The sequence below is a fragment of the Hippocampus guttulatus genome, chromosome 8 (genome assembly GCF_054856545.1).
Source record: "Hippocampus guttulatus isolate MCC_2025c chromosome 8, RoL_Hgut_1.0, whole genome shotgun sequence".
NCBI lineage: Eukaryota > Metazoa > Chordata > Actinopteri > Syngnathiformes > Syngnathidae > Hippocampus > Hippocampus guttulatus.
The window spans coordinates 19,411,442-19,428,066 of NC_141268.1; the positions used below are offsets into that span (position 1 = coordinate 19,411,442).

Genomic DNA, 16,625 nt, shown 5'->3' on the forward strand with positions numbered 1-16,625 from the left:
GGGGTGCTATAATTATGTTGTCAAAATATTACGTTTTAACAAAGTACTGTATGTTAATACACTTCTCTCTTATTTGAAAAGAAAATACGAATCTCTTAAATTTTCGGGGGTCTGAAATTCTTTTTAGGGGTGCTTGATCAACCCCCAAAAATGGCATAGAAACGCCCACGGTCAGGGCATATATTGAGAAACTGACATCGAGACAGTCAATATCATATATATTGTGACAAACGATGGACTGGTCGCGAGCCATGTCAGTGTACATGTCGACAAACAATGGACTGGTCACTCCTTCAAGAAAAGGAGGAGTGTGAGGTCCCCCCCATTATTTCTGGACTTTGGGGCGAAGTTTTATTTTGGTAACACCGGTTTGGCCATGCTGCTTCAAAGCTAGCGAGAATTTAGCAGCCAGCATGCTAATGCAATGCTGAGATGCTAACGAGGCTAAGACGGGAGGTAAGGTTTGGTCGCTGAGCTGATCGTCCGACGGTGATCGTCCGTGGAAGTTGGCGGCATGCAGGCCGACTTTCGGCCGCCGCGGCGCCGCTGCCGGATGAACGAAGAGTACGTGGCGCCGCTCCCCGTAAGCCGAAGCTCGCCGGAGAGGCGAAGAGCGACAAGGTCGACAACGAGCTGCTTCCGGGCGGACCTCATCAACCGACATGTGCTAGTCACCGAGCCCGAGCACATCAGCGACATATACAACCAGGTGTCAACAACCCCCCATCTTTTACAACTAGCACTATCACAAGCACGAGACAACATCATTGATTATTTCTTGTATTTCTCACTAATATCAGTAGTCGAAGAACTTAACGTGAGATGATTCACAAGTATATTGTATCTGATGATTATCACTTTTCGCATAACTTCTCGGGTGATAAGATTCACAAACAGTTGACGCGATTATAAATGATCTTTTACGTTTATAGCTTGCTGACACGACTCATTTATTTTTAAGATTCAGAATCAGGTGTGATATTAACTAATATTAGTTTCTAGGTTTTACTTTTACCTTAAATTGATGCTGTTAAGCCACATTATGTAAAATATACTTTTTGTTGTCGTGCGTCTCGAGATTCTGTCCACCCATTATGCTAAACATCCAAGTAAATGTTAAGTTATGTGACTATTTATGAAAATAATTACAGCTCATCCTAGTTTTGTGATTTTTGTCCAGACAGTAACATAAAATAAAAAATAAACAAATAAAATCCCAAGCAAACACGGCTGGTTTAGGCTTCAGCATATCTGTGATCCTAGTTAGGATAGGCAGTTCATAACATAAATAAATTATTTTTCATTTAAGAAAAAAAATACAGAATAAGTCTCGTTGTTTCCTTGCAAATGTCAAATGAACCTTTGGAGACTTTGTGATCTTTCAGGGATATTTCGGGAAAGGCATCCTGTCCAGAGCCCGACCAGAGCTGGGCATCTCCGACCAATGGAAGCGTTAGTTGACACTTGAAGTTGAGTTCCAAATCAACGTCATATTCAACTGTTTCCATTTTTTTCCTCTTGCAGAATATGAAGGGTTCCTGGTTCCTGTCATAACACAGGCCAGGTGAGTGAAATCACCTCCTGTCCTCCTGGTCTTGGTCCCCCTCAAATGCCAACAACTGTTCAACATAGCTACCAGATGTACCAAGAAATGTTGTGGGAATTAATTGTTTTTTGAAAGCTTCAACTTAAATACACATAGAAATCACCACGGCAGGAGCTAGTCTACAAAGGCCATCAGTGTCAACAATTTAGTGATACGGTTGGTATATGCATTTAGCCACTCTTCCTCTCTCGTGAGTACTTTTCAAAACAGTGACAAGCAATTGAATTCCTCCTAGGAAACAGACAACAGGAGCAGAGTCATTTTCAATTAGACAAGAAAACAGCTGTTGCAATTCACTATTCAACATACAAAAACACACAAATAGCAGTTTCACCATTTTAAAATCAGAACATTTCCGTTGCACCAGTATGAGAAACTCTGCTGAACTTTTATGCCTACATCACATCTGAGATAACTTTTCCTCGTTTCTTTCTGCAGGTATGAGGAGCTGCTCGAATGGGCGGAGTCAGCTCTCTTGGCTCAGGGGTTGGCTCAAGCGGCTGTCAATCAAATGCTGTTACGACTCCGCCAGCCTGTCCAAGTGGATGAGTTGAGGTGGGAGTTGGAGAACGGGGACAAACCCCATCCGGATGCTCAAGCGCACCCACACGCAAACCTCAGTCCTGACCTCGAATCCAAACTGAGTCAGAGCCTGCTTCGTGAGCCGAGTCCTGGTTCGAGCCCAGACCTCAGTCCTGACCAAGGATCTGACTCTGAGCTGGATGATGCTCCTGTAGTTCCAGGTCCTGGTTTTGTCCTTGTGAGCTTTGACGGTGACCACGTGAGTCTTTAGTCACACATGAATGATTTTTAAAATTTTCATTGTAATTTCTTGTTTGACAAATGCTTGCGATGTTCAAGTTGAATCTTTTGCTGTCCGTGTTACAGGTTGCCACGGAGACGCCACAGCTCAGACGGAATCCTTTACGAATGACGGAATACCTGCAACTCGGCCTGGAGGAGGTCCAGTCTTGAAACTCTTCAGTTGTTTTTTTCATTCATGTCGGCTGATTGATGGGACTTGGATTGGTCTGAACGCTCCAGTAGCCATCTTGGTGTCTGTCTGTCTGTCCCTGCAGGCCTTCTTCCTGGTATACAGCCTGGGCTGCCTGTCTGTCCACCTGCAGCAGGTAATTGTCTGTCAACGCTAATTGAAGTAGATGAAAAAGGTCCTTCATATTAACTCACGGTTCATGTGTCTTCATTATTCTTTTTATTATTATTATTTCGGCTTGTTGGTAATGTCTGTCATTTCACTGTTGTACCACAAGGTTTTGTGTGTATGCACGGTCAGAGCTGTGCGTAAATTTCCTCACACACAACCCCAAATTGAAAAATTCCCCTACTTTGTGTGGGAACGTTAGTACGCACGTTTTACGCACAGTTCAGTGCATATGCGCACTCGTCTCCCTACTTGTACTTGAGGCACGTGTAGTCTTTCCTGTGTAGTCACCTGACTGAGGTGACCATGTCTTTCTTGTTAGGAGCCCCTGTCGATCACGCAGCTGTGGAGACAGTGTGTGGCGCTGCGCCCTGACTTTGTCAGCTCCTATGCGGCCTACCATCACTTTCGCAGCAGCGGGTGGGTCCCCAAAGGAGGAAGCGGCGCCAAGTATGGCGTGGACATGCGTAAGAAAAGCGGAACAGTGCATTGTGGGACCATGAGTCTGAAGTTTAACATGTCATTTTATTTATTTTTGTGTCCGTGTGTTTTTTTTTCCCAGTGTTGTACAGGAAAGGTCCTCCCTTCTACCATGCCAGGTACACACGCAAAGTTAAACAGTGGTTTTAAAATTAAGGGGGACTGGGAAAAATCATCAGTAAATTACAGGTGCAACAAATAATTGATAAATTGATAACAAATTGTCACGCATATCAATTAACAACTACTTTGATAAATTGGGTTTAATTGGTGATAGGATTATGAGGGCAACCATGGGGGGGAAAAACAAAAAAAACCTCTCCCTTGCCCAAAAACGTTTCACATGCCCTGAGGTAAAAACAAACCATCTTACAGTCCTAAAAATGTTAAGACATGCTATTGTCATTTGTTTTACAGTTATTCAGTGGTAGTGGAAAAAGTGGACGAGCGTTTTCAGGGTTCCACGCTGCGCCCGTTTTCCTGGCGTTCTCTGGCAGCTTTGAGCAGAATCACTGCGAATGTCTCGAAGGTGATGCTGCTGCCGCCATGCATTTTATTGATGGCTTTGTTCTGCTTGATAAAAAAAAAAAACAACAACAACAAAACTTTGTTGCTCCACCTACAGGAGCTGCTCCTGTGTTACGTCATCCATCCACCCGACCTGTCAGAAGCTGAGCTGGACTCGCCGGCCTGCCTGAGTAAGCTGAAGGTTCAGGTGATGCTGTGTCCCTTTTTATAACTTTGCCGCTTTCTATTGTGGAATTAACATGAAGATCGACATCATGCTTTCAAATTTAGTTCACCCTCACCTATTTGCCAATCTTCATGAGCTACCTCCCCTAGCTACGAATTGTCTCTCGTTTGCTGACGCACACATCACACCCTGGGTCCCTTTTGAAGCTACACATGTTCAGAGTCACAGATAATACAGTGTAGAATGTCAAGATGGCGACTCCTAATGGAGTAAAGTACTCCTTGTACCTCACATGCATATTGCATATTTGTACTATGCACAGTTTTTTTTTTTTTATAACTTGCATCTTTCTTATTTCAACCACACATAGGACCATACAAGTCTGAACATATGAATACAAAGGGTTTCGTATATTTCCACCCGTGGTTAGTTTCCACAACAACGTCCATGTATGACTGTGAGAAGGTCCTTTAACGTAGGAAACAACAAATAACGTGCACTATGCACAGTTTTAAAATGTGTTTAAATAATAAAATGAATGGATGGTTGCCACTTTTTGGATACACCGGGGCTTGTGGAATGTCTGCACTTTTTCCTGTGATGTCCATTTGCTGAAGTGATGTGGGTACTGTGTGTGTGTGTTTTTTTTTTGCAGGACATCATGGTCAGCAGGTGGGTTTCCTCCAAAGAGCGAGCTGAGCAAGAAGACATCTGACTGTCTGACAGCAGAGGGGGCATGGTCCACAAACGAGCGGCTCGGAACCTGCACATGATGTTGGGATAGTAATACACTGCATTTAATTTACAAAACACCACATTTAAGGGAAATCTGAAATTGGAACAGAAATATTTAAAAAAACAACAGATATCATGATAAGACGAGGAAATCAATGTTTTCTTTTGTTTTTCAGAAATGTATTTAAAATGAGGATGCTGGGTACAGAGTTTCATGTCTGAATGTTTCATTCATTCTGTACAATAAATGATCATGTTTATTTGTCAAACTGAAATATGTTTATTCACAAATATCAATGTCTTCCTTTATTGAACTGATCGTATAAATTTAGGAGTGCAGATTTGATGTCACAAGACTAAAACTCCAAATTAAAAAATGGTGAATAAAAAAAAGTATCTTCAAGAGAAGCCGTTATGTGTTGTATTGTTTAACTTTGAACAATTCAAATTAGCTGCATTAGAGGATCTCTGATTGGTGGAGGAATGCCGCCAGATCTCATCGCTTGAGCCGCATTACCTACTCTTTTTCTCTTGTTTTTGCACTGATTGTCTTTCAGTCTTCATTTGAGCATTCCAGGTTCCCAGCAAAGTGAGAATAAATATGAAACTCATTGTGAAAAACAGGATTTTTCTCCCTCAAAAGAAATCTCAAAAATACAAATCTACCAATCTTACTTGCAGGATTGAAGGATATAACTAATCCAAAAAGCAAAGTTACTTTCCATTTAAAAAATGTATATATCAGGAAATCAACATTCATCCATTCATTTTCAACAGTTGGTTGGGCCTATCCCAACTGACTTCGGGCAGAAGGTAGCCTACAACCTGAACTGGTCGCCAATCAGTCACAGGGCACATGTAGAGACAAACAACAATTCACACCCACAACCACACGGTCATTGAGTGGGGAATCGATCTTTTGCTGCTCGCACACAAGTCCGGTGAGTATACCACTACACTCGCTGGTGAGCGACCTGAAATCACCATATCGGACCAATTAGAAATCAAGCACATAGCTTCTACTTTTGTTTGCTTTGGTTACAACGAATATAATTACGGATTGTGGGGCTGTGTACAAATTCACAGGCTGGATCCTCCAAAGCCCACAGTTTCGTCTGCATAACGTTACTTTTTGCAACTCGACCGCACGTGGTTTCCAAATTCAAGAAAGACAATTCGCAGGTTGGGTCCCTTGTCACCTTCAAAAGTTCCTCCTCATGTTGTCTCTGTGGAACACATAAACCAGGACGAATTTGGACACCATGCGTGGTTAATTTTTATCACACCTAGGGACAATTTAGAGTGTTCCATGCATATTTATTGAATGTGGAAGGAAACCGCAGTACCCGGAGAAAACCCATGCAGGTAGGGGAAGAACATGCAAACTCCACAAAGGAAGGCTGGAGCCTGAACCCTGCACCTCTCCACTGTGAAGCGGACCTACTACCAGGGGTGTCAAACTCAGGTCCTGGAGGGCCGCTGTCCTGCATGTTTTCCAGTCTCCCTGTTGCAACACACCTGATTCAAATGATCAGATCATCAGCAAGCTCTGCGGAAGCCTGACATTGAACCTGTTCATTGGTTCCCCCCCCCCCCCCCCCTGCTAAGCAGTCGACCACTGTGGTGCCTAGGTGAATTACAATTATTTCCAATAAAATATGACTTAAGATATACAACCTCAAAACAAAAAGACCATAGTCATGTGCAATAAGGCCTGAAAGCCTTCCAGAAAACATTTATCTTTGGACACTATATTTTATTTTTCTATTACTTAGTTTGTTGAATGTGAATATTTTTGTAATTGAATTTGGGAAAAGCCACAATATTCGTATGCATCTTGTTCAATTGCTCAGTTAGGACAAAACAAAGGAAACCCAAAAACATCAAGGAGTCAGTCAAAATGACCTCGTGATCTCGCGTCCATAATCTCGTCTCGCGAGAATTTCTCGCGCCATTTCAAGTACAAGAAGTAACGTTGCGCGGACGACGGAGGAGCGGTCAAAGTCAACTTCGGCGACGTTTGACAGCCACAATATTCGTATGCATCTTGTTCAATTGCTCAGTTAGGACAAAACAAAGGAAACCCAAAAACATCAAGGAGTCAGTCAAAATGACCTCGTGATCTCGCGTCCATAATCTCGTCTCGCGAGAATTTCTCGCGCCATTTCAAGTACAAGAAGTAACGTTGCGCGGACGACGGAGGAGCGGTCAAAGTCAACTTCGGCGACGTTTGACGCTTTTTGTTGCAGTCGGAGCCGACGAGGAGCTGAGTGACGAGGTAAAAACCCGTCTTGTCCGCTCAACTGATTTGCCCGTGGCCAGGAATATGCGTTAAAGGATGGCGTGTTGTAAGTCAGCTTCGGGAGCTAACAGCTAGCCGGGCGCGCCATGCAGGCCTCGCGAATGGTGAAGCGCTCACAAGGCCAAGAAGGAGAATATAAGACACACGTGAAAAGACGCCGAGTGGTCGCTATTCGTCGATGAAAGAAATACCACCAACGCCAGTTTAACTGCCCGCTTGCTACTGTATCCCCCCATTATCAAGTCAGCTAAAATCTACACGCGATGCGAGCCTGACAACCACTCCTCGTTTGCCCACGTCTATAGCTACACACCGGATTTCGGTCAACACGTTTCAGCGCCATTTTAGGGTGAAAACCCACCGAAAACCCTCTTAAAATGGCGCTTAAACGACACCGAGCTACATCGACTCGATACCTGAAGACGTACAGACGACGCCACTTATCCGTGTATCAATTGAATTTTCCTCAATGAGATGAATCGAAATGTCATTACATTGAACCCCCGCTCCTCGCGAGTTCGCCTTTTCGCGGAGATTTCCCCCTGTTAATTGCTGACTGCTTCACCTTTTTGCTCTTTATATATGTAAAATTCTGGGCCTGCCCTGATATATATATATATATATATATATATATATATATATATTAGCGTGAGTGATTATAGTAGGATGGTCGTGAATTAGTTATTTTTTGCGTTATGTGTACCCTGCCGTGTCATAATTCTACTGGCTTCCTTATTAACTGGTTCCGTAACTGTGGCTGTCAGAGCAATGTCAGTTCAGTAACTTTGGGTTAAATTTGTTTTATTTTATTTATGTTTTTAAAAATAAAATTGACCGATAGAGAGCAGAAAATCAGCTCCTCATCTCTTGTTTGTTTTCAAAATAAAATGCCAAATAATGATTTGACGTTGTGTGTGTGTGTGTGTGTGTGTGTGTGTGTGTGTGTGTAGCATGGCGGACGACCTGGACATTGAGGCGATGCTGGAGGCTCCTTACCGGAAGGTGAGCATCTTTTTCTGTCATCTGTTGAACTTCACAAATATCTGCCAGTCAGTACCGTTCAAATGGACATCTAGCTAACGGTTGCTACATAAGGAACACAAGGGTTGATGTTAAATCACATCAAAACTGCTCACCGTCAGCGATGCGGCAATTCGTTCCCGCTTTTGTTGCTGTCATTCCAAACACAATATTTTGCACACTCTTCTTGTTTGACTGAGTCACAGCATATTCCAAACACAATACCTCTTTAATGTTCAGTGAACCGCAGTCTTCGCCTTGAAATGTCAGGTCTTAAAAGACTTTGTAATAAAACTTAAATTTCAGTGCGGCCTTAACATTGCAGATTTTTTTTCAGATTCTGTTTGGCATTATAAAAATGAAGAAGAGAAGAAAAGAAAACAATTTGTCTCACAATGGAGAAATGTTCAATTTACAGCAGGAAAAATGATGAAAAGGAGAAAGTAGAAAAAAACAAAAGTATTTGCATGCACAAAAAACAATTTAACAAAACAAAAAAAACTACTCAGTACAGAGTGAAATATAAAATATAAGCTTATATGCATATGCAAAAGTGGCTGTACTATTTAAAATGGGTGACTCCAGGTTTTCACGTGCGTGTATTCAACAGTGACCACTGATTATTGGTCGATTAATTAGACTGCTGTATAATGAATGTTAATTTATTTTATGGTCCCTAAATCCATACAGCAACAACGATTAATTAACTGCAGAATTTTTGACTGGTTTTCGATATTTTGGTTTGGCTTTTAGTATGTTTGTGGTCAAAACATGCACAAATAAAGAAGCATCAACTGATGAATTTATCTTTTCGGGCCATAAATGTATGCAGGATAAAAGCAGGGGTGCACATAACAATTTCAGTGTGTTCTCAAATGAGCGCCTGAGGTGGTGGTTTGCTTCCCCCCCCCCCCCCCAACAATGACCACACGGATGAACTTTTGGATTTACACCGTGATGAATATTAATTTAATGTTACAGATTTTTTTTTCTTCTCAGATTTAAAGTTTCATTTCCTAATTATAACATAGCTACACAACTGCAACCAATTAACACAAACACAATTTCCTGCTTTACAAAAAGACATTAAAGTAATAGTTGAACACAAATGAATTAGCGTGATGGCGTGGCCCTTGACAGCCATTTCAGTTTATCACATGGCCACTTGGAAAAATTAATGGAAAACTCCTGACTTGCAGTATGAGACTTATCTTTCAAAGAATTACCCAATTTGTCAGATAATTGTTGGGAGGAGCTATACTACTTAACTTCAAGTGTGTGCGTGTGTGAGGGTGAGCATGCCCAAAGTGATATCATGTCGGCTGCATACACTCATTAGGAAATGCTATCTCTCTTGGTGGACTTGATTTCTCTACTGTGATTGCCAGTGTGTTGTGTCACAGATCCACTCTGCCCGACTCCACGGCGAGGAGGATTGTGGGACATGAGTAGGCAGACTGAGCCAGACAGGAAAGCAGCTGTTCGCTTAGCATGATCAGGCTGGCTGACCGACGAACACAGTCAGGCATGTGGTTTATGTGGCATCAGCAGGACTGACAGAAACAAAGCGCGATGCATTCTTTTGCATGATGCCGCTCTGTGTGAATGACTCCAATGCCAAATGCAGTAGGCCAAGTACACCCAGTGATGGGTAGATTTCCATCACATGGTCACTATTTGTTTATACGCCATGTTGGGAGGTGGCGCTGTGGAGTAATTAGGAAGATTATTTTAAATTTCAATAATGTGCAATATTGACCTGACTGCAGACAGAGTTAAAAACAAACAAAAAAGCAAATGTATAGAAAATCGTATGATGTGATGACATTTACAAAAGATGATAATTACATACTTACATAATACATGACATTACATTATACTACTTGGTGAGTAAAAGTTTAGCCAGAGGCTAAATAGGTGCAGCGATCATGAAGTGTCTCCGAACTTGAACTGATGATTTTGGAATAAATGAGGTGGATTTTATTGTTCATTGCAGAGTCTTGCAGTTGTTTGTTAAAAAACATTGAAAAGCTGATGAGGCAAGAGTAGTGTGTACTTCAGGAGCAGAGGGTTTCCCAAAACTGCTGGAATGGCAGTGCATGTGGTGGTAGGGTGGACCCTTTCCGTGATATTGTCACTTTATGGATGTAACATGTCTTATGTAACGTTGCTAAGCCAACTAAGTGTTTCGAAGAATTCCACATGTGAGTAGTGGCTATCTCGCCGAGTGAGGTCAGATCGGTTTATTGTTGAATGCCACAAGCTCAAGCCGCTCTTTGAAAATTTTGGTATCTATCCTCTTGCCCTGCTTCAGATTTGTCACTGTGAAACTTCAAAAGGAGCCTTTGTCACTCCCAACCATTTTGTTGGAGCCAAACGCTCCACACCAATGCACTGATATTTAAGGTTGGCCTGGCCATCAATACGATTCCTCCATTCAAACACACGGAATGACATGCCAACCTCCATAGTGGCCGCGGGTCTGTGGCTTCTGCTTTAGTATCATCCAAATGGCCATAGGCCTTTGATGCTATCTTGTGCCACCTCAGAAATAGTCCAAAAACAGCTAGTAACATAGAATAGGTTCCCCCACAAAAAGCCACAAATAAGGGACTGTAACTCTGTTTTTGGAGTGGCTCGGAGACACCGGTGGGCTGGATCTCTCTTGGTACCTGAAAGTGTCATTTTTGTTGAAAAAGATCACTTGACATAATCAAGCAGGTATTTTGGTTGGATGTTCATAGATGCCACGCACACTGAGCATTTCGTGGCATCTTCAAGAAATGAACGGGCTGGATAGTGTGGTGACTTCCAGGGTAATGCATCAGGTGGTGCTCCTGGCTGTTGTGTAGTCGTAGGGGAGCAACAAGTGGATGAGGGCAGCTGAGATGTGGAGGAGCCCGTGAGCGCAAAGAAGGAAGGAAGACGTTGCCCACTTGCGAGTTGACTTGACCCAAGACTCCTGTCTGCTGCAGGGCCCTTGAGAGGCGTCCCAGCGCAGCATCCACAGAGGAAGAAGAGTCCCTCCCGCCCGAGTCGGCCGCCTGCCTCAGCTCTGACCCCCTCCCCCAGCACACAAAAAGTCTGTTTGAATGTCACTCACTCACTCTCCATATTCTCTTTTGCCCCCCCGCCCCCAACCCCTCCCCTGCCAACACCCCAATGTCGCGTCTGCCTCCTCACGCTCTTCTCTGTCGACCCCGCTAGGACGACAAGACGGCCAGCCCCAATGGCGGGGACGAACAGGCCAAGAGGTACCCGCCGCCGTGAATCTCTGCACGTCTGTCTGCCTGCCATCTTGTCTTGTCCTGTCTTGTCTCGCCAGTCCACCTGTAAGGGGCGGTCACTTTATCAATTTTTTTTTTTTTTTTGGGGGGGGGGCAAGAATTAAGGCTGCGGAAATAAGTTAAGTGGGAATACGCTACCTCAAAGATAGGTCCTCTGATGAGAGGCGAGACACCTAAGACAACCTTGGCACCCCATCAATTCATGATGATCAATTCAATGGCATGAGAAAAAAATTCCCTAGACATGTTACACATGTGAACGAGACTACGGTATTTTTGCCAGCGCCGATCAAAACACTGTTCTGATTAATATTGCATTTGTGGAATCGGAATGAGACAATCCGTTTTCATCCAGGTCCACCATATTGAAAATCTCATCTAGGTTTGCAACATGGACATCATGTCTGTTGGGATGAGCTTGCTAAAATCTTGCTCAAACCGCGTCAGAAAGTCATTGTTGTGCTCCTTCATATGACGATCCGCATATAACGGAGGTAATATGCAACAGTGTCACTATGATGTTAATTTCGATCGACAGCTGAGGGCGATATTGCATAACATTATTCCATGAACACAACATTAACCAGAATGCCACATTTTGACTATCACTGGCACGGTCAATTTATTGAATTGACTTGAATATTTGATTCCAACTTTATTGGTCATGATTTTTTAAATTGTCGTGAAAACATTAGGATATTTGGAGAAATTAGCTTTTTTCATATTCTTTCATGTATTAGGCAATTAATCAATTTCAGCGATCCATCTCTAAGATGTAGAATTTTATATATGCCCCCCTTGCACATCCCCTTACTGACATGCACTGCTTCCACCAACACTATGGCTCCCAACAGATAGGAGCTCGTGTACAAAAGCAGCAGTGGGTGTTGACAACTTATCCACTTTTGCAATGCCTTTCTGTTAAATCACATACCACGAGTCCAACCATTGTCACATTGTTTTTGCAATAAATTCATTTCATCAATGTATTTGTCTCTCTAATTTTATTTGAAAAAATAAATAAAAATAAACATTTTGGGGCAGTTAATAATTTGCAAAAGGGGCTTGTTGATAACATGCACGTTGTTTTCACATTATATATGCGCAAAAACAACTGTCCATTATTTCTGAGGCAGGCGATGCACGTGACTGCCGGGGAAATGTTTTTCAAAGCTTTATCAGGAGAACTAAAGCAAATCCCCATTAGCTTTTTCTGTACGCCTGTGGGGAGGGGGGTTGCAGTCCTGTGTGTCTACCTTGCCCGTCTGTCTTCCTGCCCTGCCAATCTGTCTGTGTTGTCTACCTATTTGTGCATTTGGCTGGAATTTGTCTGTCCTCTGTCAGTCTGCTTGTTTGCTGTTGGTCTCCTGCGCGTCCTTCAACTTCCGTTTGTCTGTCTGATCCAACATCTTTTCTGTCAGCCTGTCTGTGTTCCTTTCTCGTCCGCTTCCCTGTGTCTTTCTGTCTCTTTTTTTGTCTGGCGTGTGGCATGTCCTGGTCGTCTCGCCAGTAATAGCGGTCCTCGCTGCCGTGTTGTGATTGGCCGCCGCTCTAGCAGGAAGAAGCGCAGCCGTAGTCGCGACAGGAAACGCAGCAAAAGTCGAGAGAGGAAGAGGAGTCGCAGCCGCGAACGCAAGCGCAGCCGGGAGAAGCGGCGCAGTCGCAGCCGAGAGCGCCGACGTAGTCGTGAGAGGGGCGGACGCTACAGAGACTACCACAAGGCGTGAGTTCCTTGTACTCCTCAGAGGTTTGCCAAGTCACCAACAGGAACATTTTGTGACCTGTGTGTGCAGGCGGAAGCGATCGAGGAGCAGGAGTCCCATAAGGAGGGAGAAAAGTCCAATCAGAAGAGAGAAGAGTCCCATCAGGAGGGAGAAAAGTCCCAACAAGTAAGTCCTGAAGACATGTTTACGGTTTCAGATGTTTGCGCCCCCCCCCCCCCCCCCCGCTCCCATTTTATCTATTTATTTTTACCTTTTGTCCTACGAAGGCCTCTGGTGGACAACTTGACTCCAGAGGAGCGAGATGCTAGGACCGTCTTCTGCATGCAGCTTGCTGCCCGTATTCGACCTCGAGACCTTGAGGACTTCTTCTCTGCTGTGGGGAAGGTAACGTCACCACAGAGCTCCGCACATTGGTACAACGGTTGTTTCTTTTTATTGGCTGCAGCTGGTGACCTCTCCCGCTTGTTCGTGCGCAGGTTAGAGATGTGAGGATGATCTCGGACAGGAACTCGCGTCGGTCAAAGGGCATCGCTTACATCGAGTTTGTGGAGGCCAGCTCTGTTCCTCTCGCTATCGGGCTGACAGGCCAGAGGCTGCTGGGAGTTCCCATCATTGTGCAGGCCTCGCAGGTATCATACAAGCAATGAACGTTTAAGTGTCTTGGGGGGGTGAGGGGGGGTCATTGATCAGTCACCGAGCTGATCATATGATGGAGCAGAATTTATTGGAGTAACTTTTAGTAAGTTTACTGAGTGTCAATAAAAGTATGTTTACAATGTTGCATGCCTCCAGGAAGGAAGGAAACAAAAAATGCAATTTATAAAATCACAAATCAGTCCTTAAACTGGAACTATTTTTCATTCATCTTTATTCATATAGCACTTTCACAACAGCTGCAGCTGTAACAAAGCGCAAAACAGTATAAAATAAAAGAATACAACACATAAGACACTGACAGTCATGCAATCATAACCACTATTCCTGCATCTACTTTGTTGTTTGAAGCAGTTTGAGATCGAAGAGGAAAGACTCTTCGTGTCCTTTCACCAATGGGTCAGAGACGTCATGCTCAAAATGTGCACATATCCGCTAAAAGCTAAGTTTGAAAGTAAACACAAAGCTGTACCGTCAATCGACCAAAAAAAAAGACAGTTCGAATTCACTTCTCTCTTCCCATGTAAAAAAAATAAAACAAACCTTCTTAAAGAACCTATAAAAATAACGTTTGCATTTAAATAGCCTTTGGAAATTCTGCATGGCAGTATGAGGTCAAGTGGGAAGCTGGTGCAAAAAATCAAGGAGGTGAATATGTGACAAACGAGCTACGACTAGTTGGCGCATGTTAACCATGTTTGGATTTGCGTGTCCAGGCTGAGAAGAACCGAGCAGCCGCCGCTGCGGCCGCCGCCAACAACCTTCAGAAAGGCTCATCGGGACCCATGAGGCTCTACATCGGCTCACTGCACTTCAACATCACAGAGGAGATGCTGAGAGGAATCTTTGAGCCCTTTGGAAGGGTGAGACACTTTTGAATAGACTAAGAAACGGTGACTTCAAGTGGCTATAATCTTGATATTTTGTCATCAGATTGAAGGCATCCAGCTTATGATGGACAGCGAGACGGGTCGCTCCAAAGGATATGGCTTTATTACAGTGAGTTGATCCGTGAAGAATAAAACGAAGAATTATAGTCAAGACACTTGCAAAAATGAATTTCTAATTCATCACTTTTTCATGATGCCATAGTCTTCTATATGTGAACTTCTCCCATGCTGTTCGCTCATCTTTGATCTGACCGTATCAGTTTGCAGACGCAGAGTGCGCCAAGAAAGCTCTGGAGCAGCTCAATGGCTTTGAGCTGGCAGGCCGACCCATGAAGGTGGGCCATGTGACTGAGCGGAGCGACGGGTCTGCCGCCGCCTCTCTGCTGGACAGCGACGAGCTGGAGCGCACCGGCATCGACCTGGGCACCACCGGGCGGCTGCAACTCATGGCTCGCCTCGCCGAAGGTGAGGCCGGTTGGCGAGTCGTCTTTTAACGGAAGTCCATGGCTTCTTCTGTGGATCGAGAGTTGATTTCTACACGAGTCGTGGTGTGTGGTTTGCGTTCAGGTACTGGCCTGCAGATCCCTCCCGCTGCCCAGCAAGCACTGCAGATGAGTGGCGCCATCGCCATCGGTGCCATGGCTGCCGTCTCAGGTAAGTCTGGCGTGACTTAAACTTAGACCCGCCCCTGAGACATTAGCTGGCCTTGCTAACCCATTGTATGCTTGATTGATTGACAGCTGCCATGAATCCATCCATGAACCTCAACATGAACCCCCCGGCACTCAACCTTCCCTCTCAGCCTTTGGCCACGCACTGCTTCCAGCTCTCCAATATGTTCAACCCCAGCAGGTGTGTACACACCGTCCGGCGGTCCAACATGTTCAACCCGAGCTGGTACCGTCATTGCTAACGTTTGCGTGTGCGCGTTTGCCTGTCAGTGAGGATCATCCTGGCTGGGAGATGGATATCCAGCACGATGTCATTGAGGAGTGCAACAAACATGGCGGCGTCGTTCACATCTATGTGGACAAGAACTCAACGGAGGTACAGCTGACACCCGAACTCTTGATAATGCGTGTGCGCGCACAGGCTCAGTTAAATTTGTGGTTTCCAGGGCAACGTGTATGTCAAGTGTCCATCCATCCCTGCTGCAATGGCTGCTGTCAGTGCTCTTCACGGACGATACTTTGCGGGTGAGATTTTTCGGACATGATGTATTTATCAAGACAAAAATTGCTGTCTGGGTCATGCTTTTGTCAACCAAGCACATAGCAACTTGGTTCTGGGGCCGGTACCTATTTATTCAATTCCTTTCGTTTTAACAAGTCTTCAAACCAATGTGATGACTGAAGCAGCGGTCCACTGGTCTGTAGACTAAAACAATGGACAAAAACAACAACAACCCAAAAAGTCTGCTAACTCAATTTCTCTCATCTGTTAACAGAAACACACACACACACACACACAATAAAAACGGCACAATGTATGTCACTAACCTTATGATCATAAATGTTCAGTCCTTATGTGTGGATAAGTAACCAAGCAACCGCGGAAGCCGACAGCCCTACTTGAATAGTCGTGACATAAGGTTCTAATGAGTTATTCAAATTTTTGCGGTGCGGGTAATGATTGAAATATGAATATAACATTTCATGTGACCATAATAAGCAGATCCTCCAATATCAGTTTCACATCCGGTATTGCTGTGTCTGTGTTGATGAGCTCTTCCGTGTGGTTGCAGGCAAGATGATAAAGGCGGCATACGTGCCACTTCCCGCCTACCACAACCTGTTCCCGGACGCCGCTACTGCCACACAACTGGTGGTCCCGCCTCCGCGCCGATGATTCCGCTAGCGCTGGACATGTTTTGATAACTCGTTTTCGGATTGTTCAGTAAGCTACTTCCTGTTGACTTCCTGTCGTGTTGAAAATGTCAAGGGCGAGGCCTCCATCGAGCGCGGACCCGTGCTGTCCAATGAGTGAGCTCTGTGAGCTGCGAGGAGGCCCTATCATTGACGTCAAACATTTGTCTTGGTTTTCTAATAAAATCCTTGATTAAACTTTATTT

At 44.3% G+C, this 16,625-nt stretch overlaps 2 protein-coding genes across 4 annotated transcripts; both read left to right on the forward strand.

The window, feature by feature from the left end:
• Positions 1-220: 220 nt before the first annotated feature.
• On the forward strand, positions 221-4,946 carry tsen2 (TSEN2 tRNA splicing endonuclease subunit). 2 transcript variants are annotated; one of them, XM_086118559.1, is made up of 11 exons: positions 221-709; positions 1,386-1,452; positions 1,525-1,564; positions 2,045-2,387; positions 2,495-2,569; positions 2,686-2,736; positions 3,091-3,235; positions 3,331-3,367; positions 3,666-3,777; positions 3,874-3,946; positions 4,598-4,946. In XM_086118559.1, the coding sequence occupies exons 1-11, from the start codon at positions 515-517 to the stop codon at positions 4,639-4,641; spliced, it is 1,182 nt and encodes a 393-aa protein (XP_085974685.1). In that variant the 5' UTR covers positions 221-514; the 3' UTR covers positions 4,642-4,946. The 2 variants fall into 2 exon arrangements, with proteins under 2 accessions (XP_085974685.1, XP_085974683.1); XM_086118557.1 differs by having other exon boundaries at positions 224-709; positions 3,874-3,963.
• A 1,715-nt stretch (positions 4,947-6,661) lies between these two features.
• LOC147201675 (RNA-binding protein 39-like) lies at positions 6,662-16,622 on the forward strand. 2 transcript variants are annotated; one of them, XM_086117402.1, is made up of 15 exons: positions 6,662-6,955; positions 7,930-7,981; positions 11,207-11,253; positions 12,845-13,009; positions 13,080-13,175; positions 13,277-13,394; positions 13,487-13,639; positions 14,381-14,527; positions 14,598-14,663; positions 14,815-15,019; positions 15,122-15,208; positions 15,295-15,406; positions 15,496-15,601; positions 15,672-15,750; positions 16,299-16,622. In XM_086117402.1, the coding sequence occupies exons 2-15, from the start codon at positions 7,931-7,933 to the stop codon at positions 16,400-16,402; spliced, it is 1,536 nt and encodes a 511-aa protein (XP_085973528.1). In that variant the 5' UTR covers positions 6,662-6,955; position 7,930; the 3' UTR covers positions 16,403-16,622. The 2 variants fall into 2 exon arrangements, with proteins under 2 accessions (XP_085973528.1, XP_085973527.1); XM_086117401.1 differs by having other exon boundaries at positions 6,663-6,955; positions 12,842-13,009.
• The last annotated feature ends 3 nt before the right edge of the window (positions 16,623-16,625 follow it).

Excerpts from the sequence above, each read along its gene's own strand:
- tsen2 (XM_086118557.1), top strand. The coding sequence starts at position 515 with ATGCAGGCCGACTTTCGGCCGCCGCGGCGCCGCTGCCGGATGAACGAA. Across the intron at positions 2,570-2,685 it reads TGCAACTCGGCCTGGAGGAG|GCCTTCTTCCTGGTATACAG; the intron begins GTCCAGTCTTGA and ends CTGTCCCTGCAG. Across the intron at positions 3,964-4,597 it reads TGAGTAAGCTGAAGGTTCAG|GACATCATGGTCAGCAGGTG; the intron begins GTGATGCTGTGT and ends TTTTTTTTGCAG.
- LOC147201675 (XM_086117401.1), top strand. The coding sequence starts at position 7,931 with ATGGCGGACGACCTGGACATTGAGGCGATGCTGGAGGCTCCTTACCGG. Across the intron at positions 11,254-12,841 it reads GGGGACGAACAGGCCAAGAG|CAGGAAGAAGCGCAGCCGTA; the intron begins GTACCCGCCGCC and ends CCGCCGCTCTAG. Across the intron at positions 15,209-15,294 it reads TGCCATGGCTGCCGTCTCAG|CTGCCATGAATCCATCCATG; the intron begins GTAAGTCTGGCG and ends ATTGATTGACAG.